Here is a 27,376-nt window from a genome sequence, read left to right on the forward strand (position 1 = left end):
ATGCATGTGTGTGCTGTGTTCACTTCCCCCTTCACGTTGTGGTTACCTCCCCCTCTCCATAATGAAATCAGGTGGGGCAGATGTGTAGGGAGAACGAGCATTGATTGGTCGTCTTCCAAAAGGTTCCTATAGCTCTCAAAGAAAAAGGAACGGCCATAAATCCACTTAATGACCAGAGATACTAGCGTGAGCTTAGCTGGTGGGACGCTCATCACTTAGAGATGGATGGAGGTAACTACAGACACACTCACAGAGGGGACGTAAACAACGGAAAGCCGTTAATTATATGTTGCACGCTTACAGTATGTGCTTGCGTAAAGGAATGCCTATACACATGTAGGGATGAGGGCACAGCACACACACACACACATACACAGACAGGCTGCACTCTCCCGACACATAGCCATAACTATTTTGCAGAACAAAATGTAAAACACAGGATTTACTGCTCGTCCCTATTCAATCTCAAATTGACTGATACAGTGGAAACCACTTATATGAGACTTTCCTCTATCGAAAAAACGACCACATAGGGTCATTTGTTCAAGCAGCTCATTACGACCTGTGTGGCACTACCAAACGTGGGCAAAGGTTTTGTTGTTTTAGCAAAAAACTGCTGAGAGTATCATCATCATCATAATCATCATCATCATCCTCACAGTGTTCATTTTGGATCTTTTTTCGTACATGAAAACACAATAAACCATTTGAAAATGTTGTGGCCTACTACTGCAGGCTGTTTTATGCCCATAGGCTCTCTTCAAACTTAATAGCATGAGGTTTTTGGACCGCCACAGTGTGTAATGACCATCCCCGCCTGCTCTGCCAACTCTGTGTGTGTGTATGTGTGTGTGTGTGCGTACATGTGCTTGCTGTGCGCCACGTGATATCTTCCTCCTCTCTCATCGCTGTGGCACAGTGAGTTGTTCTGCCCTCCCGTTTCCTGCTCTGCTCGCGTTCCGGGACTGAAACTGCGTGTAACTATCGTCCCCGCTCTCTCACAGCAGCAGGTATGTTATGTGAGTGGAGTGTAGTACTTCAATTGCGTAGTGCTCTGATTGTGATGCAGGGACCCTAGCTGCTCTGCCTTTTTTTTTTTTTATTTCTTCTCTTAGACATGTTGGGGGGGTGTCAGAAGGGCGAAAGTGCCTTTTAAAAAAAATGAAATAGAAAAAGCATCTTCCATTAGCGTAGATAGAAGAAAGAAGATACAAGTCAATGAGGAAGAAGACAGGGAGCGTCTGCAATGGAAAACTGCCTTGGCCTTTGCCGTGATGGTAATGATGGTGATATTCAACAAGTCAATGTTTAACACATGTATTTGATACATACTTTCACAAAATAGAGTAAATGCTCACTTAACATGCTTTTTGTAAATTACATTTCCTACTGCAACAGAATGAGAGGTAACACAGACGTTAACACAACCAAGCTTAAACCAAATATTGTAATGCACCCGAGCCATGTAGCTAATAGCTAGATACTTAATGAGACTTAATGAAAAGCTTGTCATTCTCTTAACTGGATTATGATTTAAAAATTAAATGATGGTGCCTTCACTTTACAGGAATAAATAACTGACTGGTTTCAAATCTTGCTAGAAACGGTTTTCGTTCACTATTTAAGGACATTTCAACTACTACTTCTATATGACACAGCAAGCAGATAGTTGATAGTTGTGTTTTTTCTTCTCACAGAATGTTATGACTGTTCCGTGGCGACAGCTAAATGGGGTTTATTTTGTCGGTTTGTTGGTGTTTGTTGGAGAATGGACTCTGGGGGGTACAGGGGGCCCATAATCAATAAAACCGCAGTAGGATTTTGGACACACACACACACACATACACACACACTGAGAAAGCATTTGAGATCCCATTACACATGTGGCATGTTAAGCAATGTGATCGCAATTGGCTACACCGAAGGGCCGCCTACTCAACTACAGTTTCCAAACAAACCACAAACATTTGTACTTTTCTCAGGGTTTCCCATAAATGTATATATTTGTGGCGTCCTGCCACAGTATGAAGGATGATTGCCACATATTGATTTTCCATTTTCTGTGATTTATATGTTTCTTATATTTATACGTTTCAATTTAAAACAGGTGAAATCTTAGTTTATTGTGGAGCTGTAGGCAGCGTATTGATTTCGGTAGCTCAACCCCACCCTCTCTCTCTATTTTTCTCTCTTTTTCTCTCACACACACACGCGCGCACACATTGACAATGGACCGGTCCTTTATCCGAACAGCGCGTTTGGTTGTTGCATACAACTATAACGGAGGCAGAAATTCAAAGTACCTTGCCAGCAGCTCAAACGTTTGTCGAAAATAATAAACTCATGCAAAATGAATGTTGGCCTACATTCATCTTTAGCCTATCATAAACTCCAAATGAACTCTTTTATCTTTCAACCTTGCTGTCACGTCATTACCCTCTTTATTTTCTCCCATTTCCCGTCATTTTCCAACATCAATTTTGGATTGCGTTTTCAAAAAATGCCACAATTTCATTAGGTTGCTTTGCATCCAGTTTCTACTCAGAATATTAAACTCCCGTCACCGCCGTGGGTTGCGTGACGCAGCCATTTCAGCCAGAGCTGCAGCGTTGGCGGTTACACCCCGTCGAAAAAACAGCAGAACATCGGGTTTGCCGTCTTCGGCCTTTCTACCACAATATGTATGCGGCACATACAGCGATCCTCCTCTCTCTTAAGATTTATCGCAGTCATTTTGTACAAAAGTAGGGAGGAGGGGAACCATGTGGCTGGAATGTAAATGTCGCTATGTACATTTCACACCAACAGACTGATGAATGAGTGTAGCAAGGGCACGAGCCGACGAGGGTCAAAAGGAAGTGAGCAGACAAGAAAAGAGGGTTATGAACGAGGAGAGGAGAGAAGTAAAGAACGATTTTTAGATTTATTCACACACAAAAAACAGTAATTCATTCTGTCAAGTGCTTGTTTTCAAGAACCTCATATTTCCGTCATGGAAATAGGTTGTCAACTGACGTGTCTTCAAGAACCTAAAGCAGTTTTTTTAACATGCGACCTGTTGTGGTGAGGAGAATAATGGCTCGTGGTCATGTCGGATATTGGAAGTGTCTGATTTTTCCGCTACAACTTGTGGTTCATATCTAATCTGCCACCAACAGCCGACAGCAGTTTCTTCTGAGCATGACGGACCTTAATCAGGTAGATGTGGTTGCCACAGGTTTGGTTGCTCCTGTTTCTTTTTCTTTCTTGCGTGTCTTTGTTTGTCATTACCTTCTCTCTCTTTTCACGTCTGTGAGCTTATCTCACATTTATTTTCTCTGCCTGCTCTCTGCTCTCCCCCCTGAAGCTCTCTGTTTCTCCCCCCCGCCCCAAACTCTCCATCTCGTCCCGTGTTATGTAACCGCGTCTCTTCGCCTTCGTGCTCCACTTTCATAGGGAGCATGAAGACCCCGTATATGGTTAAACGACGCAGCTGAGCACTGGGAAACAGGACAGGAGCTATTTGGTCATGGGGACTAATGGTAACCAGTGTTTTTATTCCATCCCCGAGGACAAAAGACAAGAATGAACAGTGCACATGAAGCGACTTTTGTTTCCCCGAGCAGTAGAGTGCTTGTATCACATCAGCCTCAGTAAATACCTGACTGTCTACTCTGTAGCCTTCGTACCCGAGCGGATATTCTTCAGCGTGCTTACCACTGCCAAGTTTCTCGCGAACACAGAGGGTTAAAAACACACTGGTGCTTTGAATTTTACTTCCAGTTAATTGGCAGTTGGAGCAGAAACAGCGGCTATGACACACACCTCGTGGTTTAAGGCATTTTAAAATGCATAGTGCCGAATTGCACAATTACTCCTTTCCAGAGTCCTTTCCAGAGTCCAGAAACGCTGCTTGTATTGCATTTTTATGTTTTCTTCACTATCAAAGTAATCGGCGATGAATCGGTGACAGTCGTCTGGACGCCCATGGGCTCAGATTAAACAGGAGCTACTAACAGCTAATTTGGCAAAATTTCAATTGTCCAAAGTGTTAACGAATACGGATTGAAAAGCTTTAACTCAAAGAATCCATGGCAACAGCAAACTTCCTGTTTAATGTAAATTCTTCTCATCAAGATCCATACATCCATACCTGCAACACTGGTGAAAATGTATTTTTTGTGCTCGTCTCATTCCCCGTTGGCTTCTTCCTTTGTCTCCTTTCTCTATTGATCCCGTCATCCGTCTCCCTGCTCTTTCTCCCAATCGGTCCCGTTTATTTTCCCCAACATTTTTTAGGCATATTAGAAAAGAATATGTGTATTGTGACGTATGATGCCAAAGCAAAAAGCAACCAGACACATCGATGCAGCAGTCTAATGATCAAATTAAGAGCTGAACGCCACATGTCTAGTCAGGTCAAACCTTCCTACTCTGTCCATACCACCCACCCATACGACAACAAATGTATTTTAATCATGTCACTGGACATGTGTTTTCGTCATTTAATGGATAAACCTTCCCTTTATTATAGATAATAATACTTATACTAGTAATAATAATAATATATATGTTGTAATGTTAAACTGTTTGAGAATTCCTGGAACTGCCCCTTTGTTCGGATCTATGCTGAAATGTAATGATTTTTTCTTTCTTTTTTTTGGCCCATGTCCCGTCCTTCCATCAAATTTTTGTGGATATCCATTCTGCAGTTTTTGTATTATCCAGCTGAAAATCAAACCGATCAACCAACCAACTACTGTAACGGACAGGAGGGAAAACATAACCTCCTCAGTGGAGGTAGTTAAGAAAGAAACGGCTTCCCCGTGGTCTGAGGCCACCTAAAGCAAATGTAGCGGGCATCCATTTCAGTTGGAAAAGTCCGCGATTGCGTTTGCGTCTTGACGGGTAGAAACTGAGACTTTCAGACACAATGATGTAGACACACACTTTCCCCTCCTGATCGGGTCTAATCAGTCGTCTCGACTATCAGTGGTGAAAACAACATGGAAAACGAATTACAAGCGATGCGAACCCTTACTGTCACAAACAGTTCCACCTCGCCATCGGTCCAGGAAACGAAATCCTTACTATTCCCTATTGCTGCCCTCGTTTGTAGTATTTTCTGCAGCGAACAAACCAACCGCAAATATGCAGTCCTCTTCCTGTTAACCCTGGCACACGCATGCCCAGTGTACGTGAACCCGCGTGTGTTATGCGTCCTCGGGTGGGTTAATATGGACTGAGATTATTCCTGAGGGCTAACAACGGAAACAGAAATTGTTTCAAAACCAAAATATATCCGTGTGGATGCAGAGTGAGAAACACTTCCCACTCTACTTGCCAGTTATTTTCCGAACAGCCTAATACTCTGCCGCCTCAGTGTGTCCCAGACGTGCTCTTTGAAGATTATGTTTGTTGTTCAGCCCTCCGGTCCTCCGGCGCTGGCCTTCTGAATGTTCCGAGGTAGGGATCTGCAGTCGACGCGGCATGTAATGTCTATGTTTGCGACCCTTCAGAGCAGCCTGCCAAGCGAGCCCGAGGGGAAACAGATCCTGGTGATGACCAGTTAGAGAGGGTGGTCTCGGCCGTCTGTTTACTCGGCTGTGTACGGCGGGTTTAAGTATTTCACCCTGGCGTTTAGACAAGCACACGCGTGTTAAAAAGCACACGGACAATATATGGTCGGTGACTCAGAGCCACAGGGTGTGTCCACAGTCATGGCTGTACATACAAATATTCTGTGTTAATGAGGAAGGCCACTGAGGAGGGGACGAGGGGGAGGAAAGGGAAGCAGGGGGAGGATGTGCAAGACGGGGATGAAGATGATGGATTGAAAATCTAATGTCTGGAGAGAGGGAGGAGTGGACGGATAAGTTGAGCTGTATTTTGACCATCTAGGCTGTCAAGCAGAGATAAGAAATCGAGGTTCCCCCCCGTCATTTTCCATCCAGTCTGTGTTATTTCGCAGTTGCCCCACATCGTTTTCCGCGGCAGCTCAAGGGCAAAACATCAACATCTCCTTGTCTCTCTCTGCTCTTCACTCGCTCCCTCGTCCATTTATTTGCCTATCTTTCCTTTCTTTCTTTCTTTCTTCCTCTCTTTCTCGCAGTGACAGGGTTCCCTTGGCCAGCGTCAGTGTTGCGTCATGCTGACATTGAAACGCTGATACAACATCAGTATAATTAGAACACACATATCGACTGCTTCACTGCTGCCAAATGTGAGTGTGCGTATGTTTGAGAGAGTGCATGTGTGTGTGTGTGTGTGTGTGTGTGTGTGTGTGGGCACTACAATTCACATTGAAACCTAATGCCAGTTTTTATGACTGCAAAAGTGCAGTCTTGATAAGTTTCCCGCATCTCTCACTTTAAAAACTGTGTTTCAGTCATTAAAACATGAAATTTGCGGCCATCTTTTCATTCACTAAGGACGTGCCGTATTTTTTAACATTGAAAAACCCCTCGTGTCTCACTATTATTTTGTCATATTTGGTGTTATTACATAATTGCTGCAGTGATTACACAACAAATAAGACATGATTTACTGGTGGTGCAAAAACCAGTAATTGAAACAGTGCTTGACATCAAATCTGCAACATTGAGACAGCAGTAAGACGAAATGGAAATTAAAACTTGGAAAGCGTTGACAGACAGGAGTGTTAGAAAACTGGGCACGGCTCCAGTGATAATGGGAGGCTTCCAAAAGACCAATTCAGGTATAGGCAACATATCCAATTTCATACGCGCTGCTTTTCTCCACCGACAGCAGCAGCGGCGCCCCACAACTCCTGCAGCGGCAGTGGCTCTCGTGTACTACAATAGTGTCATCATGCGTTGTAACCGCAGGGCTGAATCCTGATTGATTTTCATTGTGGCTCAAACACAGTATTATCAATCCAGAGTGCAAAGAGCGAGCCCTGGTTCAGGACACAGACTGTAGAGACACAGCCCCCCCCCCCCCCCCCCCCCCCCTGCTCCTTCTGTAAGGACAAGGGGCTTTAGATTATTGAACACTTAATGTACGTGTGAACTGACACTTTTTTGGTTGACATGCGAAATAAACTCAACTGATAGTTGTGTTTTCAAATATATACACGGAGTTATCAGTGAAATAGGACTAAAGGTTGGATGGTAGCACTCAAGGGGGGCCACGAAGTTATACAACTGTTCGGGGGGGCGGCGGGGGGATAGGCATATTTTTCTTGAGATAAAATTCAGCACAGACAACAACAATTGCATTTTTAAGTGACAGTGAAAGAACCTCTGTATGTGTGTGTGTGTGTGTGTGTGTTGAGGAGAAGACGACAAAAATCCTATGCAGCAGCTCTATTGATTATGGGCCCAGTGCCCCCCAGGGTCCAGTCTCATCGATATGACATGCATTAGACCAACAGCCGACAGAATAAACCCTCATTTAGCCGCCGCGGAGCAGTAATAACATTCTGCGAGAAGGAGAAAACAATCAACTATCCATTTGCTGTTGTGTGTCATTGAATCATCACCGAACAGAGCAGAAATCTCTCACCGGAATACTTTGACGATTTTGTATGTACAGAATGTTATTTCTTTTATTTTTTTTACGGGGAGTCATTTGAAAAGTCTATTATAAATCCTCCCCTCAAAACAGATTAGTGTCGGGGAGAAACCACTCAAAGCTGTCACTTCACAAATTGCATTTATCTTTTACACAAACAAGATTAAAATGCATTGACTGAATTGAACCATTATGCTTTTTTTTCTTGCTGCCACAGACAAACGGAGACTAAAATGCCAAAACAGTTGCACACTCAGTCAAGGCTGGATGTCAGCAACTATACTATTTTGTTTCTTTTTGCAATGAAAAAAATAAAATAATGTAGGATCACACTGATCATGTTTCTGGTCAAGCCTTTTTCTTCCTTTGGTCACTGACAAACTGAGAGAATAAAAACCAAAATTTGTCAAATAGATTATAATATTCATAGCGTCACACTTTGACATAAAATATTCTTAAATAGCCAAGGACACTCCTTCGCCTCTGGTGTGATGTAGAGCACGAAGAGGCAGCGATTCCTTTATTCAGGTAAAAAGAGCAATGCCATAAGCTAATGGCTTCAGCTTTACACCTGAATGCATTTTTCCTTAGTTTAATTTATAATTGAGTATTCTATTTCATAAATTCTACATGTGTTTTGTATGCAAATATCCTAATTTGAGAAGTAATTAAAGCTGCCAGATATTAAAAGGGGTCGGGTGTTCCAAGGAACTTGGGGGCCACATGCAAAAGGGATCTTTTACATCTCCTACATTGAACCAGGGGTCTCGGTACAGGGAATTCAATTCAAGGGGGTTCTCACAAAATTGTCATTGCTGTGGACACAGTCGTTCGTGGGGGGGCCCCCTCTCAGCTCGGGGGCCCCAGGCAATTGGCTGCTTTGCCTACCCTGTTGCAGTGCCCCTGAAAAAAGATATCCACCACTGAAATTTAGTAAAGTAGACGTGTAAAGTGACATGACAAAAGAAAGAAAATACCTCAGTATTTGAGTAAATGTACTTAGTTACAGTTAGAGAGAGAACCAGCAAGAACATTTTTCTCGTCTCCCCCTCTCTGTCGTTGAGCTCGTCTGAGAGGAAGATAAATAACTTTGATTTTCGGGCTGAGCTCTGAGAAAGTAGAGTGGAGCTTTGGCCTCAGAACAGGAACTGCACTCTGCAGCCTGTCGCAACTCGAGTCTGTGTATACGTGCAAGTGCTTGTCAGTGTTGGTGAGAAAAAAGAAGGAAAAGAGGGCGACAATGAAGGGAAGGCTTATCCATTAACTGTCGAAAGCACATGTCCAGTGACATGATTAAAATACATTTGTTGTCGTATGGGTGGGTGGTATGGACAGAGTAGGAAGGTTTGACCTGACTAGACATGTGGCGTTCAGCTCTTAATTTGATCATTAGACTGCTGCATCGATGTGTCTGGTTGCTTTTTGCTTTGGCATCATACGTCACAATACACAAAAAATGTTGGGGAAATAAACGTGACAGATTGGGAGAAGGAGCAGGGAGACGGATGACGGGATCAATAGAGAAAGGAGACAAAGGAAGAAGCCAACGGGGAATGAGACGAGCACAAGCCTACGAGTATGAAAAGCAAACAGAACGCCAACGGTGAGGGATGAAAGTCAAGAGCAGAGTAAAGAAGTGAATTCCTCCTCGCTGTGCCATCTTGTTCCCCCGCTCGGAGTTTTCAGTCATCAACACTCGTCCTCCTCTTTTGTTTCATTTCTGTTCCACAATGCTGAACACGTATGATGGTTTGGGCAATACGAGCGAGCGGGGTAATTACTTTTTTGGACTGCAGAGGAAAGGAGTAGGGCCAGACGGTGGGAGAATCCTTCCTTTTCTTGTTTCATCTGCATGTAAAGTTTAAGCTTTATTTTAGATGTGATGGTTTTCAGAGATATGAGCTGAGGTGTAATCTTTTTACTTTTCTGGCGGCATTAGATGGTAAAGTTGCCAACCGCAACCAACTGAGTACCCGAGAGGGGACACTTTATGGTAGCGCACCGCTGATTCCATTTCGATTCTCCGGCAGAGCTGAAAATTCAACGCAAATGCGATGTATACTGGACCGTTTTGTGCACCAACCGTATTCAACATGACGTAGCAAACATTGCGACTCACGCGGAGGTCGGGTCCACCTCATGTAACTATATAACTATTCAACCTAAACATCGGTGATTATACATATACGAACACATAGTTATGGACAATATATTCAATTTATGTGAATAAGTTCTTCTTATTATTACACACTGTAGCTTTAACAGTATTAAGTTAGACTGAATAAAAAAAGTAGCACAAGAAAACGCTGTTTTTTTACCTTCTGTTTCCCCGCAGCATCAAATGAGCGGGAAAAGACAGAGATGGCAATATGGTAAATCTGCAATGCTGCATCGAGCAAGGAAGCAAGGTTGTACGCTGAAGTGTTGTTTAAACGTTCCCAGACACCAAAGGGCAGATTGCGAAGAAATTAAGAGATGCATATCTGAGAGATGGCAATGAATATAGATGGATGGATGCATGGATAAATAAATAGATAGATAGAAAGATGGATGGATGCATGGATAGATAGATATATAGATAGATAGATAGATGGATGGATGCATGGATAGATAGATAGATAGATGGATAGATGGATGGATAGATAGATGGATAGATAGATAGATGGATGGATGGATGGAAAGATAGATAGATACATGAAAGCTGAGTCAGTGGTGAGTTGACCAGCTAGAGACATTGGTATAGTGCTTGTTGCTTTGCGCTCCAGCAAACAGCGACATTTAAGCAGTTGATTTTCTGTCAGGACAACTTGGAGCCAGCGTCAGTCTCACGCTGGGACAAGACCATTACCAGGATCACTGGAGTGAAAATGGAGTCCACGTTCAGTGGCATGTCCCTAAACTCAATGTACAGGAGACTTAACACACACACACACACACTCACAAAGCAACCCAGTCACAGTTCACTCAGTTCTCCAGAGTTTGCAAAGCTTTTAATAGACTGGATGCAGATGAAAATATAAATTTCAAAAATGTTGCCTCCCGTCCTACATTGCCTTTTTAACATCCACAAATATTGACAGCTGTTTGGTGTTATTCATTTTATATTACTGTAACCCACTTTGGAGTTTTATACCATTTGGCTCTTGAACTCAACCATGAATCTATAACCTTCTGATGGGATCAGCATGATCCTAATATTTTTGGATCAAAGCTGTCAAAGGCAATCCTGCTAAAAGGTATCGAACAAACACACACTGTAGTTTCCAATCCAGATCAAAACCAAAACTAGATCACGAGATGTGAGACAATTTCAGACTCTCTTTTGAACAAATCATGTTTGTTCAAAGGTTTGATCCAATCCAATCAGCCAAAGCCCGATCGGACAACTGCGCTTTGGGTGTGCGGGGTTTGATGGAAATCTGATTGAGAAGAAGAAATATGAAGATGAAGAGGAGGCATGACTTCTTGGATGTTTTTTTTTTTGCCTGCCTTGGCATGAAATTAAATTTAAGTCAAAGAAAGGAGACGTGCAAGTGCAAGTGTGGCAGTAGCATTTTTTTAAATGTTCCTGTGATGAAAGGAAGGGAAGATGTTGGAGGGGTAAGAGCTTGTTGCTTTTGGTGAGGAAAAGACATTGAGGACAGAATCATTTAATCCTGAGCAGTAATGATGACTTTTTTGCAGGATTTTTCTCTACATACAGGAACAATTCTAGCATATTTTCAAATCTCCAAAACCATTCATGAGCTGAATTCAATACAGTTTGTATATTAAAAGTAACCGTAAAAATGAGAATCACAATGACATCCTGTTCTCTTTTTCTCTAACAAGTAGTCTCCTGGGGCAACCTCGGCTTTTGAAATTCAGTTTATAATACTTATGATTAAGTGCACACATTCCTTAGAAATATTGGTATGTTTTGATGATTTTTATTGAGTTTTAATGAACATTTTGTCAAATACATTAAGATTGTATCATTTATTTTGCCTTCCAATTTTCTCGGCCTTAAAAATGTGCATAAAGTGCCTACAGGGATTATACAAATACTCATAAAAAATGCTAAATATCGGGTCATTTCTTTTTTTGAAAATTTAGCCATCTGCCATGCATACTTTTTAGCCAGCGTTTTGGCAGACGCAGTGTTTTGTGCACAGGGACCGCAGAAGAGAACAGAGGAGAAAGACGGTGAATAAACAGGAGAGAAAAATAAAGGGACACACGAACGGAAGGAAGGAGGAAGAAATAGATGCAGTGCTCAGGAATAGCAACAAAAGTATGGAGATCAGCTGATGTGGTGTGAAGCCACTGTGGCAACAGATTAGCAGCCTCACATCCAAGAGCGCGGCGCCGCTGCTGCTTCTCCGAGGTGTTTACCTCCACAGAGCCAGTTCACATGGTTTAAAGCCGTTATTTTGATGTGTGTGATCCAACAAGTAAAGTGTGTGAAAGAAAACTTTCAGGCTGGCTGAAAGCCAACAGTCAGCTTAGCGACTGCACTGCGTGTGTGTGTGTGTGTGTGTGTGTGTTTGTGTGTGCGCGCACTAGAGCTGGAAATGTGTGTTTCAATGACTCTCCAAGTGCCAAAGTGAACTTTGGCACTTGGAGTGTGTTTTTTAAAAAGTAGAGATACTTGGCAAAGCGCAGTCGGCAGTGAAATTTTCAGCACGTTGTGATGGCACGGAAATAAAGCCCATGTTCATTCAACATTTGCAATTATCACCCTGAGACTGGATGTGCACAGGGGCTATAATGAAAGGCACAAACAAAAAAATAATGATAAAGGAATAATAATAACTTGCTGGTTTGAGTTAATTTTGCACTCTGGGAGTCTTGAGTCTATTTTTTTTTTTGTTACTGTGCAGTAGCATCAAAGAGTTTATTTTGGGTACAGATTAAGCACGGGCAGAGGAATTCAGCTTGAGAGGGCAGATGAACCGCTTGTTGAAGCAACGGCTCGAAACAGTAGAGGTGGAATCGGCTCCGAAGCCCGAAGACACGTCGTATACATTAGTGATGAGTTTCCTTGTGATGTGCAAAGTCAATTTGAGGAAATGTTTGATCTGCTTTTTAGTAATTTGCTTCACTTTGTGTTAGACAGTTTTAATCGGCATGTCTCTGTGCTGTGTGATAACTCCTGTTCTAGATGAAAAAGGCAAGTGAAGCTCTCCATTGTCAAGCTATGACACATGCACGCACACACACAAAACCAGCCACATTAAAAAAGCCTTAATTTGGACCAAACAGCTCACGGTGAGACGTTCACCTTGCGTGTGCACATGTCCATGTCTTGGCTCTGAACACCTGTCTCCAGCGATGTGGCCGCTGTGGCCGTACAATAACGGAAATAGAAAGCAGCGTTTGGTGAAACACAACACAGCGAAGGAAGAGAATGGCCGATGGGAAACGGACGTGTAGATCCCCAGTGGGTCGTTCAGTCGTTTGTGCCCTTGAACGGAGGGCGCTTTCAGAGGAATTAACTTATGATAAGTGGTACCATTCTGTTTAAAATGGAATGAGAGGGATGTGATGCTGTGTGTTTGTGTGTGTGTGTGTGTGTGTGTGTGTGTGTGTGTGTGTGTGTGTGTATATAAATTTAGGTCTGAAGCAGTCACTTGTCCCACCAAACCAAAGCACAAATGCACTTGAGCTGCCTAATGTCTCGCCATAATCCCTGTGATATTACAGACATTATCAGTTGAGTTGATGAGGTCACCGATGAAGGTACCAAACTTAATACTGTCATTGATAATCTGTCTCCGTTAGTACCAAACCTCCATAAATTTTAATACCGGCCCCACCACGATGAGCTAAATGTTGTATATTATATGAAATGTATTATTTAGCCGAGTGCAGCATTTACAGTTTTTCAATCCAAACAAAAGCAAAAGTGTCGTCACCTGTTTGTGCTGACCTGATGCTTGCGCTGGTAAAAACTGGATTATTTGTGCTTTTGGGTGTTAAGTACCATCATAGTGTCTTTAAGTCTGCTCAATGCACCAACTGCTATGTTTTCAGTAATGCTGTACGTGTCTGTGCAGAATATTTATTGGCCCACACCGTAATTGCTCTGGCTCTGATTATTACAGCTGCATTGCGCACGGTGGTCTCACAGCAGGGCCTCCGCGATCGCGCTGCTCCTGAGTTAGTGCCGTTCATTTCTTCATCGTTCGCAGACTCACTGATGCAAAATGTCAGCTTTAAACTTGCGCGTTAATAGTAACCTTTTTAATGCACCATGCATGTTCTCATCTATGCCCCCCCCCCCTCCCTCCCTCTTTTCTTTCAGAGAAGCTGCAGTCAATAACATCATGAGCGGAGCCCTCGTTAGCCAGAAAAAAAACGTGATTTGCCAGATTAATTCCCACAGCTGTATCGTGTTTCAAAGGATATAATTAATTTTTAATTTTGCTTTGCAGCGGTTTCCGCAGACAGACTGAGAGCAAAACACAAACAGCCACTTGGGAGATGCGAAGTGGTGTGACGGAGGGGGCAGGGGAGGGGCGGCGTATGTGCGGCTATAATGAGAGCTCCGCTTGTGTGCGCGTGCACACGTGTGCACGTGCGATAGGCATCATTGTGCCTTTGCCTGTTGTGATTGCCTGACCCAGGGTTGCGGCGCAATACCACCTTAGCAGCTTTCTGGCTGGATTTATTTGTTGAGTGCACGCACACACACACACGCACACACACACACACACACACACACACACACACACACACACACACACACACACACACACAGGGCACAAACACACACACACACACACACACACACACACGCACACACACACACACGCACACACACACACACACGCACACACACACACACAAAGGGCACAAACACACACACACACACACACACGACTGCACATAGACTCGCATGCACTGTCCCGCACGCTGCCGGGGGGAAAGTGTCCCGCCGTCAAATGTATTCGGGTTGAGAATGAAATTTAAAATGTGACCCTCTTGCATTGATGTAAAAAACAATTCCACCTGGGCTCATATGCAGAAACATATGGCTTTGGTGGTTTTGTCTTTCACTGGCAAATTCACAGACATCTTTATTTTATTGCTCATCCACATTTTAGGCAACTGAATTTGGCATTTGGGTGTCAGGGACAACCCCCTGAAGTTTGGGGCAACCCCCAAATGTGTCCAACAAAGGCCCCGCAGAGGTAAACTGTCTTTGAAACCCTTATGACAGACTTGTTCAGACAATCATTATCCACGCTGCCTGATCACAGAGCTGACCAGTCATCCACAGCTGTCACTGGCGAATCAGCATATTTATAACAGCCTAGCCCTTCACCCATCAGCACCTTCTACTCTCCTAAATGTCTCCCCCTGTCCTCATATCTCCCGTCTCTCGATGCTTCAGCGAACTGTCCTTTCACGGTCTCTGGGCTCTGGTCACATGACTACAGTGGTAAGCTCTTGTGCTATCCTCCCTCACAAAGCCGCTTCAACAGGTGTAAACAGATGTCGGAGTAAAATGAATCCACCAGCATCTCAGTGTTCATTCTCCCCAGTGTAGCCCTCTTTCTTCCCTTTGTTCCCTGTCTTTCCTTCTACAGTATTCCCCCCATCTCCTCGTTCTGTCATGGTCCGCTAGGACCAAGACCTTTGTTTCTTGTTTGAAACTCTTATGAACTTTGAGAACTCTTTATAGACCTTTTGTTTCTCTGTGGACTGATTTCTGTGTTTGCCCCCTTCCTTGTGTGTCTATGTTTTAGTTATTTTCTTGTGATCCCTTGTGTTCTGTGCATTTTGGAGATTTGTATTTCCTGTTGGGTTTTTTTTGTAATTCACTTCCCGTGCTCCTGTGCCAGGGGGTGAGGTTGAATTGTCCTTCCTATTCACTATTCCTTGGCCTCAGTGGAAAACGTCATGAGGCCAAGGAAAGGTCTGATGGGACTTAGGAAAAGCCGACAGCGCTGCTCAGAGAATCCGACTCGACTTTCACTATACTACGTCATCACGCGGCGGCGGATGTTATTGACGTGGGTCTGCCGTGGTGAAACTACACATTTCTCTAATAACAGCAAATAACAGCAGCGGCCCCATCAGCATGTTTCAGTGTTTTACCACCGTCGGACATCAGATGTAAATGATTCGTATGTAACAGTAACTGACATGATGACGTGCGTCTCTTCTGGGTCATATTCATACTCTTCTACTTCCTCTACTTCTACTTTGGATTGAATCGTTTATGCTGGTGCATGGCGTGTCACGTTAAATATCGCTGCCGCAATGAATTGTGGGGCTTCTATATCTCCTTACTCTCACATAGGAGGCTCCAGTGGACCTATGCTTAAGGAGATAGGAAAGGAAGCATTGAAGCTCCCATCCCATACATTTAGAGAATCAGCTCTTATCATGGTGCTGATCAAATACTTCCCGGTCACGTCAAGATTTAGGAAACTTCCTAAGCCAATTTGAAAACTCAACCGCACCCTGGTTTTCTGTAACTGGGATCGTCTGCTCCTGTTCCTAATGAGTCTCACTTGTGTCTTGTAACCTGTGCCCTCTTGTGTGTACATGGTCTTTGTGCGTCCCTTTGTTCTTGTTGGATCCTCAGTTTATCTCTGTGTAGTCCAGTGTGGCCCCACCTCAGTACCTTGTGTCCACGTTCTTTAATTAAGTTTTGCGGTCTTCTGATCTTTGGATTTTGTTTTAAAGACTAGTGGTCTGGTCTTATTTTCCTGTTATTAAATACCTTTTCCCCCCTATAACCTGCAGTTTGGTAACCCGGGACCCAGACAAATTCTGGGAGCCCATTGAAATTTGCTCTGCCAGAGTACGGTCTGGATCCCCTCCATTGAGAAGTGATTTCCTTTGGCAGAAAAAACTCGCCGGTCCAATCACGACCGATTATCTGATAATGGGCGGGGTTTATACCACGACGCGGACGCAGGCGACTTCTGAAAACAACCAAGGCTGCCGCTGACGAACGAGCATTTGACTTAAAGTAACCGATATTTTCAAATTTCTCCCACAAACACGGCAACACTGGTTCGCAGACATTGTGGAATCTCGTCTGTGCTCCAGTCTGTTGACATTTTTGGCGTCGATAAACAGACGTCGCATGATTGGTATGTGTCCGTTTGGTAACGCCTCTGGGAAATCGAAAATGAACCGAGAGGTCCCAGACTGATACGTATTTGAGTATTAGTCTGACTACGCCAGGTGGCATTTTGGGTCCTGCTCGACCAAACCGTAGCATGTTCCTCCTTTCCCCCACCTTGTGGTCGTCAGTCTTGTCTCAGACGCCGCTTTCATTCCCATGTGTTAAACATAAAAACACTCTCCTGGTTTATGAAGCAGTTCAATAAAACCCGGGGATTAAATCTGGATTTTTCGCTCATGCTGAAACACGACCATTAAACAAATTGATTTGCTGTAGGCAACAAATCTTGATTTTGAAATGCAGCGATGCAACAAGCGTCGAGATCCTTTAATAAAGTAAAGTAGCCGACTACAGTGTAACCTGTGAGATCCTAAGTACTCAAAATGTCAAACTCTTAATGCAGCACTCTTCCAGGAGTGGTGCATTATACTACAGGATTATTATTGCTGATGCATCACTGTGCACACAGCAATTAAACATTACAACCGGTCAAGGTGGAGCTACTTTGAACTAGCACAGATAGTGTTGGGAGGTTTTCAAAAGCGTGTCATATTTCTAGCTGATTATATGTTTGTTTTCATTCACAATCTTCACCTTCAAAGCAACAAAGAAGAAGAAGTTTAAAGCACAATAAAAATGGAAACACTCGAGTAAAGTGCAACTGTATTTCCAAAATGTCAAAATAGGTTTCATGTCAGGGCATTTCCACGCACACATATTTCCATTATATTAATCCACGTGACACCATGTCTTGAAGTCTTTCTACTAAAACATGACTTTGTTTGTCAAGAAATCGCATTTTGAATTTGGTTACATTATCTTTCCTACTTGATTAGAAAGTTGGCGGAAAATTCTAATATCGATTCCCCATCTCATTCATATCATTGTCTATGTCATTAAAAGAAAAGAAAAGCTGTTATCATTCAGGAAGGTCAGAGTGAACGGTCAAGCGGGTAGAGTTTCGGTGTCTGGACTCTTCAGTGGGACAGATGCCAGCAAACTGATTGGAGGCGTCACCTCTGGGAAACTTCAAGACACATTTTGAAAATTCTCTCGACAGTACCATGTTCATCTGGTGATCTGGCGAAGATGACTAACGACAAATCAGAAATATCTCCAAAGCAACCCCTTGATTCTGGTATTAAAAATCCGCACATTTGTTTTATTCAGGCGATAAAATGTCCAAAGGGTTTCCAGATTTCATTGTGAAACGGTTGTCTCAGTGCAGTATAAACATTACCGTTGTCCTCTGCTCTCCTCCTCCTGCTCCTGCTCTACTGCTCCTCATCCTCCCTTGGAAAGGTGAGAGGAGATCCGGCGCTGACAGGATTTTAAAGGAGCCCCCATTGCCCGACTCTTAACACCTAATAGGCCGGCCACTCACACACTCCAGTTCCCCAACACAGAGCACACTCCCCTGTTCCCTGTACTAGAATTAGCCGTTGGCTGCACTCCAGTGAGATCCGCTCAATATCCCACCCTCCCAAAAAACTGTCCTCTCCCTTCTCATTGTTCACTGGAGGCCGCACACTGCGAAAGTCATCGTTGTGTCCCAGCGATCAATCAGCCATCAATGTGAAACAGCCTATACGGATACATAGAAAACACAACACTGCATACCCCCCTCCCCAAATCCCTCCCCCTCCATCACCTGACATCTGTCCTTTTGAATCTGCATCCCAGTGCCTGACCTCCACCCCTTCCCCTCTCTGGCTCTCCTCCTCTCTGTCACTATGTCCACTGCTCCCTCATGGCTTCAAACAGACATCACACCCATTATCACCTCGCCTCGACTCAGACATCTGCTTCATTACCCGGCCACTGACCTTCTCGAACATATGCAGAAAAGTACGCACAGGTACGTTCACGCATGCAGGCATTTACTCACACGTGCACACAGACACACTAACTTGAAAATGCAGACCTGACTTCAAACGGGGCGCTGTGTGCAGTCACTAATGACGCAGAGTAATGAAAGTCATATATGGAGTAACAGATTATGTTTGCTGTTGAGTAATTAGGGGAGTGATGTAACAATTTTTTTGTCATGAGTCATATAGTTAACTTGCCCATCCCTGACTGATAGATTAATTAAGAAGCTGGTCTGAAGTGTAATGAGCTTTTTACATGTGTTTTTAAATGAACCAATTGAATCTCAGGCACCAAGGACTCATCCTCTTCTCTCTTTTTTTTTTACAATGACAAAATAGATAAGGAAGACAAGAGTTAGATCAGAGGATTGATATCTGATAAACATGTACTGTAGATGGAATCAGCAGTCAGTTAGCTCATCTTAGCATTAGCACTGGGAAAGGGCGAAACACCAACCGCAGCTCTGTCTAACTAACATGGTATCACCTCAGTCGCAGAAATGTAAACATGTAAACAGTACATACAGTAATCCTGTGTTACAAGGGCGTTAGGTAGGACACATAGCAAAAACACTTGCTTGTAAATCTCCATCTTGTGTTTTTTTCTATGAGTCATATAGAACATGTTTATTAGAACGATTCAGAGGTGTTGGTTGGAAGATTTTTGTTAACGCTGGATAGAGCCAGGCTCTTTCCTCTGTTTCCAGTCTTAATGCTAAGCTAACTCCTAATTATGATCACACCCATTACCTACCAATTAATGATCACTCCCTTACCTGCCCAATATCAATATCAGTAATCTACATCAAAAATCCTCCATGCACATCTCTCAGTTCCTACCTGGAGTTGGTCATGTCCGTCTGTCCTCCCTGACTTTTCTCCAGGCCGAGTTTAGTGAAAATACCGACCAACACCATGATGGCCACCACTCCACAGATAATATACACGATCATGTGTGTCCGGTCCCGGTCGGGTTCCTCGTGGACCTCCGTGACGGGCGCCGCTGGCTTCCCGGTGTTTGCCCACACTGGCGTGTCATAGTTGGAGCAGGACGTCTGGTCCAAACTGTGAATTTTGAACTGGCAGCAGAAGCGGTAGAAGCAGGAGCCACAGCAGAACAAGTAGATACCTGCGTTGCAGTTGAACGGCGGGTCCCACTGGCCCATGACGTCGTAATAACCCCAGCATCGGTTACCGCTGGTTGGAAGCGTTTGGTCCTCAGTGTCTGGTGTGGGCGTAGCCAGGGCGGCCTCTGGCACCGTAGAGGGCTCTGTCTGGTTGTTGGTGAAAAGCTGGGCCATGGCCTGACCCGACGGCCGGGAGCTCAGTCCACCCAGAGACGTCAAGCCCAGGAGGACGGCCAGCGCCAGGCTTATCAGGAGCGGATGCACGGAGGCGGCCATCTTGAACTTAATCCAGTGTCTTGTGATGGCTCAGAGCGGATGTGTAATTGTTAATTACAGGCCCAAATTTAAGCTCCTAGGTATGAAAAAAACAACAACAACAAAGAAATAGAAAGTTAAATATGACCAGAGCTTCAAATCATAGTCAATGAATCAATATTTTAGTTATTAGAAAACACTGCGATAACACTTAGGACATGTAGCATGGGTTTAGTCTATATTTATGCCTGGGAGAGAAATAAAACAGCATTTAATTAGTGCTGTGGGAGCTATTACAGCGCACAGTTACAGAAAACTGAATTGTTGTTCAAGGGCAGAGGAACAAGTGATTGAAAGAAATCAATCTCCCATCTCAACATGCCTCTAATTGGAGTGAATGAGTCCCTTGTGAGCAGGCGCTCACGTGCACAGACACATCAAGGTCCCCGGCAATCTACTGTATGTGTGTAGCTGTGTGTGTGTGTGTGTGTGATCATGTGTGTGTGCCTGTATCAAAGCAATTGCATATTTCTAAAATTCAGGAAAATGTCACCTTTTACAAAGCCATGTGTCATGAGCGCACAGCAGAGGCGGTTGTAGACAAATCCAAATCCAGTGGCTTGGATGGGATGCAGTCGAGAAGGGTGCCTTACCTACGAATTAACTTGCCTCTGGCATTTCCAGCAATAAGATCCCCCCGCCGAGTGGATGAATAATCCGTGAAAAGAGAGAGAGAACTCGGAGTTCCTGACGGCACCGGCAGCAAAGACACCACAGATTCCTCTCAAACTCGCAGATTGTCACAGGCTCCCCGCGTGAGAAGCTTTTCACTCCGGAGATGGACTCATATTCCCGAGTGGATAACAACTCTAATGCTCAAGTCTGGAGTCAAAAAGGGTCCAGGGGTGGAAAAAAACAATTGTGTGCAGTGTTTTTCCAATTCTTCTTCTCCGGGCTCAACTTGCGTCTATCATCCTCCAACTCTCGGGGTCACAGTTCAAAGGAAGCTTTTTGATTTTGGTGGTGGGCATCTTTTCACTGCCACCTTGATCCACTTTTGGTGAGCGTTACTCCCTCTTTGAGAAGTGCAGTTACGGTCTTTCAGTTCCCCGATGCCTTTGTGAGTGATAATGAATATTCAGCTTTTAACCCAACAGGTAAAAACTGCTGCTCACTACTCTTTTAAAACATTACTCCAGTCTCTTGTCTAGCTGAGGTCCTATGGGGACCTCTGTCCAAAGGCGTCCCTCTTGCACCTCACGCACTCACACACTCACACACACACACACACACTCTCACACACACACACATTCCCACACAGCTCAAATCCCCCTGATGACAGTGCTCTGTCAGTGTCACTCTGTAGGTCTTAAGCGACACCCAAGGCATCCAATGGCTTTTCTGTGCTTCGCCGTGTGGAGGGCTCCTGTTGCTGCCGCCGCCGCCGCTCCGCGCCACACTCCACTGAAACCCCTCCTTTTCTCCTCCTGTGGATCCCGGGGTCTCGAACAGACCCAGGACACCATGCAGCTGGGTACTACTGTCTATCACCCGGCTCAGTCCTGCCCTCCAAGTCGCTCAGACGAAAGGGAGAGGAGAGGGGAGGGGGAAGAGAGAGGGGAGGGGAGGGGCTGCAGTTGTGATACTGAAACTCTAATCTAAATGTCTTAGTGCTGCTGCGTCCAACAGAAGCTGTTAAAAAGAGAGAGAGAGACAGAGAAGAGGTGGAATTACTTAACCAGAGGAAGAGTCCCACACAACGGATTGTTCTTTGATGCTTCTGTTCTCCTCTCTGCTTTTTGGCTCAGTTCTTGATTATGTCTCTTAGGTCTTAATCTCAATCTACCCTCGCCTTAATCTCCCTGCCTCTTTCTCTCTTCTCTCCGACTACTTACCTCACCCTCTCCTCTCATGCCCTGTGGGAAATATCAGCTCGGGGGGGGGGGGGGGGGGGTCAGGGAGCCCGTGGACTGCCCTCTGCACTTTCAGCAGCGCACTCGCAGCGGGGAATAATACTCCCCGAGCGCATGCGGGAGACAAAGACAAGTGGCGATGCGACAGCCGAACAGCAGCGTGGCACCGAGGGCAGATCAGAAAATGAATCCTGTTTTCAAAAGAAGCCCCCTTTGGAAATACAGGACTGTCTGCAGCGTTGTTGTTGTTGTTGTTGTTGTTGTTGATATTGTTGTTGCTTCAACAACTCTCCTGCCAGTCTTTCAAATCCAATTTTCCATTGGCATCAATGTATTTTTCTCCCCCCCCCCCACCCCGTACTGAAAAAATCTCAGGGCATTAATATGCAACAGTTTTCAAGCAAATGCTGCACATTATCTCCCCCCAAATGTCGCATGCAATCGATTCACTTTACTGTCAATTCAGTCCTTGTCCGGCTGCGGCTTCTCTGAAAACAGGCATAATTTGATATATATGTATAGGAATTTTATATATATATCATATGTATGTGTTTTCACTGGTGCTCTGCTTGTGGGATGCTCCAAACAGAAGTGGGACGAGCAAGTAGAAAGCAGTAAAATGCTTTTTTGTAGTTCTTGTTGTTTTCATTCCATCCTCGCCTCCTTTGTTGCCGCTTCTTCGTCAGTTGTATTCCCTTGTTTTCCTCGCGGCCGCCGCTCTGCCCTGCTCAGAGCGTCTGAATCTCGTCCGCTGCTGCTGCTGCTCTTGCTGCTGCTGCTGTTCTCTGCCAGGACGGGATGACAATGTCTCTCTCTCTCTCTCTCTCTCTCTCTCTTTCTCTCACTCCTCCCTCTCCCAACTCACTCCTCCCTCTCTCGCTCCCTCCTCCTCTCTCTCTCTCTCTCTCTCTCTCTCACACACACACACACACATCTTTTGTGAGTAAATGAGCGCATGCTGACTCTCTCTTTCACCCTCCTCTCTCCATCATCATGTGTCACTGATCACTCTCTCCTCTCAGTTTGTGTTTTCTTTTTGGCTCCTCACTATGTCTCCTTGTCCTTTTTCCTTCATGTTCCCTGTCCGTCTCAGCTCCATCGTCTGCTCTGTTGTTTTTTTTATCCATTCATGTCTGTTTTCATTTTGTCCATCCAACCTTTTTCTTTTGCTTTGGCTGCCTCCCCTCTCCTGTTCTCTACATTCTTTTTTTCACTCTTTTTCTCTCAGCTCTCATCCTCTCTCTTCTCTTCTCTTTTCATCCTTTCCCTGACTCCCTCTCTCTCTCTCTCTCTCTCTCTCTCTCTCTCTCTCTCTCTGCTTCTTCTATCTCCTCTGTGCTACTTTCCTTCCCCAAAATGCCTGGCAGTCCAACAAATGAGAGCATTAGTGCTGACAGAGCGGCAGCATGCATGTGTGGTGCATGTTCCTATGTTTATCTGTACATGCATGTGTGTGTGTGTGTGTGTGTGTGTGTGTTTGTGTGTGTGTGCGCGTATGTGTATGTGCGTGCATGTGTGGCTTGTATTTTTGCCCGTGCGTAATAACTGAGCTAATGCGCCTGCACATCCTCGTCTTTGTGTAAGCACGTCTGGAACATGTGTGGTGCTGCAGTCCAACGGGGGTGTTTTAAGGAGGGAGAGAGGGAAAGGCAGAGAGCTAAGCGATGGATGGATGGATGGAGAGGAAGAGGGATTGAGGGAGTGAGAGTGAGATGGAAAGGGAGGAAGAGGAAGGCAAGGAGAGAGGGAGGGGAGGAGAGAGGAGGACATCGGAGCGGCTGCCAAAGAGAGGAGCAGGGAGTAGGGAAGAAGGAGAGGAATTATCTCAGGGAAGGGAGGGGGGAAGGGGGGGATTAAAAAACACAAGGATAGCAGAGGAATAGGAAGTGACAGAGGGACAGGGAGTGGGAGGAAGATAGAGATAGGAAGGAACTGCAGACAGGTAGGAGGGGGGGAAAGGAAAAGCTATCTCATGGGAAAGTGACAGTATTAGAAAGAGTGGGGGGATATTGTTCAGAGAATAATATTAAATGTATGACTGAAGAGAGGTACAGACTATGGTATGGATTTTGAAAGATCCAAGGTGAAATGTTGAATATAAACTAGATTTGAAACACTAATAATGTGTAGAGCCTTTGGGTGACCTCTGGGTGTTCATGCTCAGACCCTCATCAGAGAAAAGTCATTCATATTTATTGGTATTGATAGTTTGTTCTGTTTTTCAGTGACTGAAACCTCAACATTGATTTTCCAAACTTTTTTTTGGGCATGGCAGATTTTTTTTAATTTTAATTTCTCTCACAATCTCCCCTTTTCTTCTAAATCTCTCTCTCTTGTCTCCTCACTCAGTTTTCATTTTCACTCGCTCACACACACTCACGCTCAGCACAGGCATCCGCTGTGTCTGAGCCACATTTTCTTTTGTTGCTGTTCTCCCTGCAGCTCATCTCTGCTCACTGTTTGTACTCCGTCCAAGCCTCTCAGGCTAAATTCCCTTGAAGGCGTTGGCCAAGTGCGTCAGGGCGTATGTCGCGAATGTCGCAGTTCGTTCAGTGATTCATTCATTCTGCATCATCACTTAACACGTTAGGACCTACAGATGTTCATCCTTAAAGGTTTAATAAGCCGCCACTAGTGGATTGTTGTTGGACAGTGACAGATACAAATTCTGCTCACTGGACGTCTCGATTTCTCTGCTGCCTTAGCCAAGAGGTCTGCCCTGCCTCTCCCACCTGCCCCCCGACCCCAGCACGCGCCCCAATCCAGCCCCCACCCAACCACTCACCTGTTCCTCACTCGTCTTACTTCCCCCTGGTATTCGTTCGAGTCCATTTCCACTTACATTCTGCCAGTGTATGTTGAGCGTCCGAGCTGTAGCCTCCCTACCTCCCATGACAGTTTTTGTCTTCCTGTTTTGACCTCCTGCTTGTTTTTGGACGGTTCCTTTACTTTCCTGCACGCTTCCTGACCTCCTGTCTATTCTTCTGCTGTCTGTCTTGTGCATCCAACAGGAATGTCCCAAAAGTGTACAAATGTCACAGTCACAGGACGACATTTGTCATTTTGTTTGGCTTGAAAAGAAGCTTCAGGAATCAAGGTTTCATGTAACTCTCTGTCTGACCAGTGAGCTTGGTTCATGAGTTACCCAGAGTCGTGAACACATATAGTAACATCTTGGTATGTCTTCGGGTTTGTCGGCGTCTTGGCTCAGCGGCTGACGGGTTAAGCAGAAATGTTGACAGGTGAAGTAAGTCTCCTGTTTCCCGTCATCAAACTAAATGTCTATCTGTATAGCTGACTGGCGATACTGGATAGGCAGGTTAACGGACGGCTAAAAAGGAATCATCAATACTTAAGTACATTAGCAGCAGTCATTGATCCGCCCGTGGTAGGACGTTTGTTGTGGGGTAAAATACGAACCGACACGGGGAAAGAGGGACATGATATGCACCATACTACAGTATACGTTAGACGCACAGAGTATAACTCCACTCCAACGTTATCCACTCCAAAATAAAAATGAAAAGTCTGCAACGGGAACTTCAAGTCTCTCCGTCAAACTGAGCCACGTGGTCTTCCAGTGAGGTTGGAGCCTGGCTCTCCTTTCACAACGGGGCCGTTTCTGTTTTGGTCTGACGTGAGGAATGGACAGGGTGAGCTCTTTGTGTTCTTCTTGATTGAGGAAGAGGGAAAGCTGAGAAGGTTACAGACTAAGATGGATCACAGCACAAAAAGTGCCACTGCGGGGAATAAGTCCCCCCAGCTGGGGGGGCTGGGGTCGATCGGCACATGATAAAACACACTTTCCAGTTGTATGCCTTTCGATATAACGAAGGCTTTTAGCTGAGGGGTTTCTTCATATATCATTCATATATATATAAAAAAATAAACACGCACATAAACTTATAAAATAAACACATTCTGCTCTAATATCTCTACTATCTAATGAAACAATATATTCAAGCTTTTTGAACCTATTTAACAAAGATGACACTTCTCTTCTGGAAAGTGCATATTGAGATGAGATAATGCATCATATGCATACATTTCATAAAACTCGCAAATACAAAAAAGGGGGTCTTAATGTACATAATCAACTGAGACAGTTTCACGGTGATAGAAATTAGAGATTTTCTTTTTCCCATCATGTTAAACTTTGACTTGATCAGCCACTGAAGAACGACCTGTGTCCCGGCAGCCATGTACGTAAGTGCCCAGTGTGTGTGTGTGTGTGTGTGTGTCTGTGTGTGTGTGTGTGTGTGTGTCATTGGCAGTTATACGCTTTCTTGTCCCTGCAGTCATGGGCGAGGTTGTAGGAGTGCAATGATTCGGGATGATACTGAGCAGGGCAGTGAATTATATAGAAAAAACCCAATAGATGACATCCAAGAGCTTTGTTCTAATATAACTTTACCACTTGATCTATTTCGTTAACCCCTTGCTTCCTTTGCTTTCATCTTTTCTTTCCAATTAGTATATATTTACTCCACTACTTACACAGTTTAACTCTCTCCTATAGATTATTTCATCTCCATCCCATATTTTGCATTCCCTCACCCCACCCCACCCCACCTCTTCTCCGAATTCTGTCATGGACTCGTCTGACTTACCCTGACGGAGCTCCAACCTCCTCCTCCACGCTGAACTAATCTATAGTGAGCGACGGGCCGAGAGTACAGGAGAGACGAGCAGCTATCGCAAGTGAAAGGGAGCGAGAAAAAGCCACGAGGCAACCTGGAGTGACAGGCGTGGCACATATGCTGTAATCTGAGAGCCACAGGAGATAGTTCGACGAGAGGATTTGAAGATGGGGGGGGGAGGAATGTAGACACGCCGAGGAGAGGATGCAGCGAAGGCGAAGAGGGGATGTGGTTGACGTGGCGGCAGAGGCAGCCGGTGAAAACAAAGAGGAAACAGGTTTAACCTCGTTAGAACATTGACGTGTGGATGCAGCTCCCAGTTCAACATTCTGTAGGGCTCACGCTCAGTGATCATCGTCAGTTTTGGTCCGACTCGGTGCCGGATGAATGCTTGAACACAGATATTGAGAGTTATCCAATATTGGGCGCCTCAGTAATTCGAAAGTGGAGAGGAGACTGATGAGCTGAAGTTAGCGACCGTCTTGAAAGTGCATGAAAAATATCGAATACATTTTTTGTCAATAGCTTTCTGTTTTTTAAAATTTCATGAACAGTTTTACATTCATGTGGGCTTCATGTCTTCCTCTCTGTTAAAACCAAACGACCTGTCTCATTCATTTCTAACTCTTAAGGCATCGTCCAAGAGCGGGCAACGTCCCCGTTCAAATCTGGCCAAGGATTCAGAGAGGGGTGCAGTTGACCCAACAGAGCAGACCCCGACAATCCACGTTGATACGCAAAATGAACAAAGCAACACATGCCATTGTCGAGTATGGAGACAAGAACGTACCCCCGAACAACATGGAGAGTTTGGTTGGTTGACGGAGAAATGAACTACATCTGCCTTAAGACGTAACTTGTCTTCGTGACAAGAGCTCTTCGTTTAAAGATCGCCTCTTCTTCTTGACCAGATGTTTTAACTTTAGTC

At 44.6% G+C, this 27,376-nt stretch overlaps 2 protein-coding genes across 2 annotated transcripts in view; one reads left to right on the forward strand and one right to left on the reverse strand.

The window, feature by feature from the left end:
• Positions 1 to 21,829, reverse strand: part of LOC118288187 (protein shisa-8) — a 79,258-nt gene extending 57,429 nt beyond the window's left edge. Inside the window, exons 1-2 of the mRNA XM_047328362.1 lie at positions 20,549 to 21,829; positions 19,354 to 19,992 (exon numbers count right to left, since the gene is read on the reverse strand). Of these exons, the coding sequence (XP_047184318.1) occupies positions 19,354 to 19,916 (563 nt within the window). The 5' untranslated portion in view covers positions 19,917 to 19,992; positions 20,549 to 21,829. The remainder of the gene's footprint in view (positions 1 to 19,353; positions 19,993 to 20,548) is intronic.
• ccdc97 (coiled-coil domain containing 97) overlaps positions 1 to 27,376 on the forward strand; it is a 167,884-nt gene that overhangs the window by 71,554 nt on the left and 68,954 nt on the right. The window lies entirely within an intron of this gene.

The sequence above is a fragment of the Scophthalmus maximus genome, chromosome 17, assembly GCF_022379125.1.
Source record: "Scophthalmus maximus strain ysfricsl-2021 chromosome 17, ASM2237912v1, whole genome shotgun sequence".
In the NCBI taxonomy this organism is placed as follows: Eukaryota; Metazoa; Chordata; class Actinopteri; order Pleuronectiformes; family Scophthalmidae; genus Scophthalmus; species Scophthalmus maximus.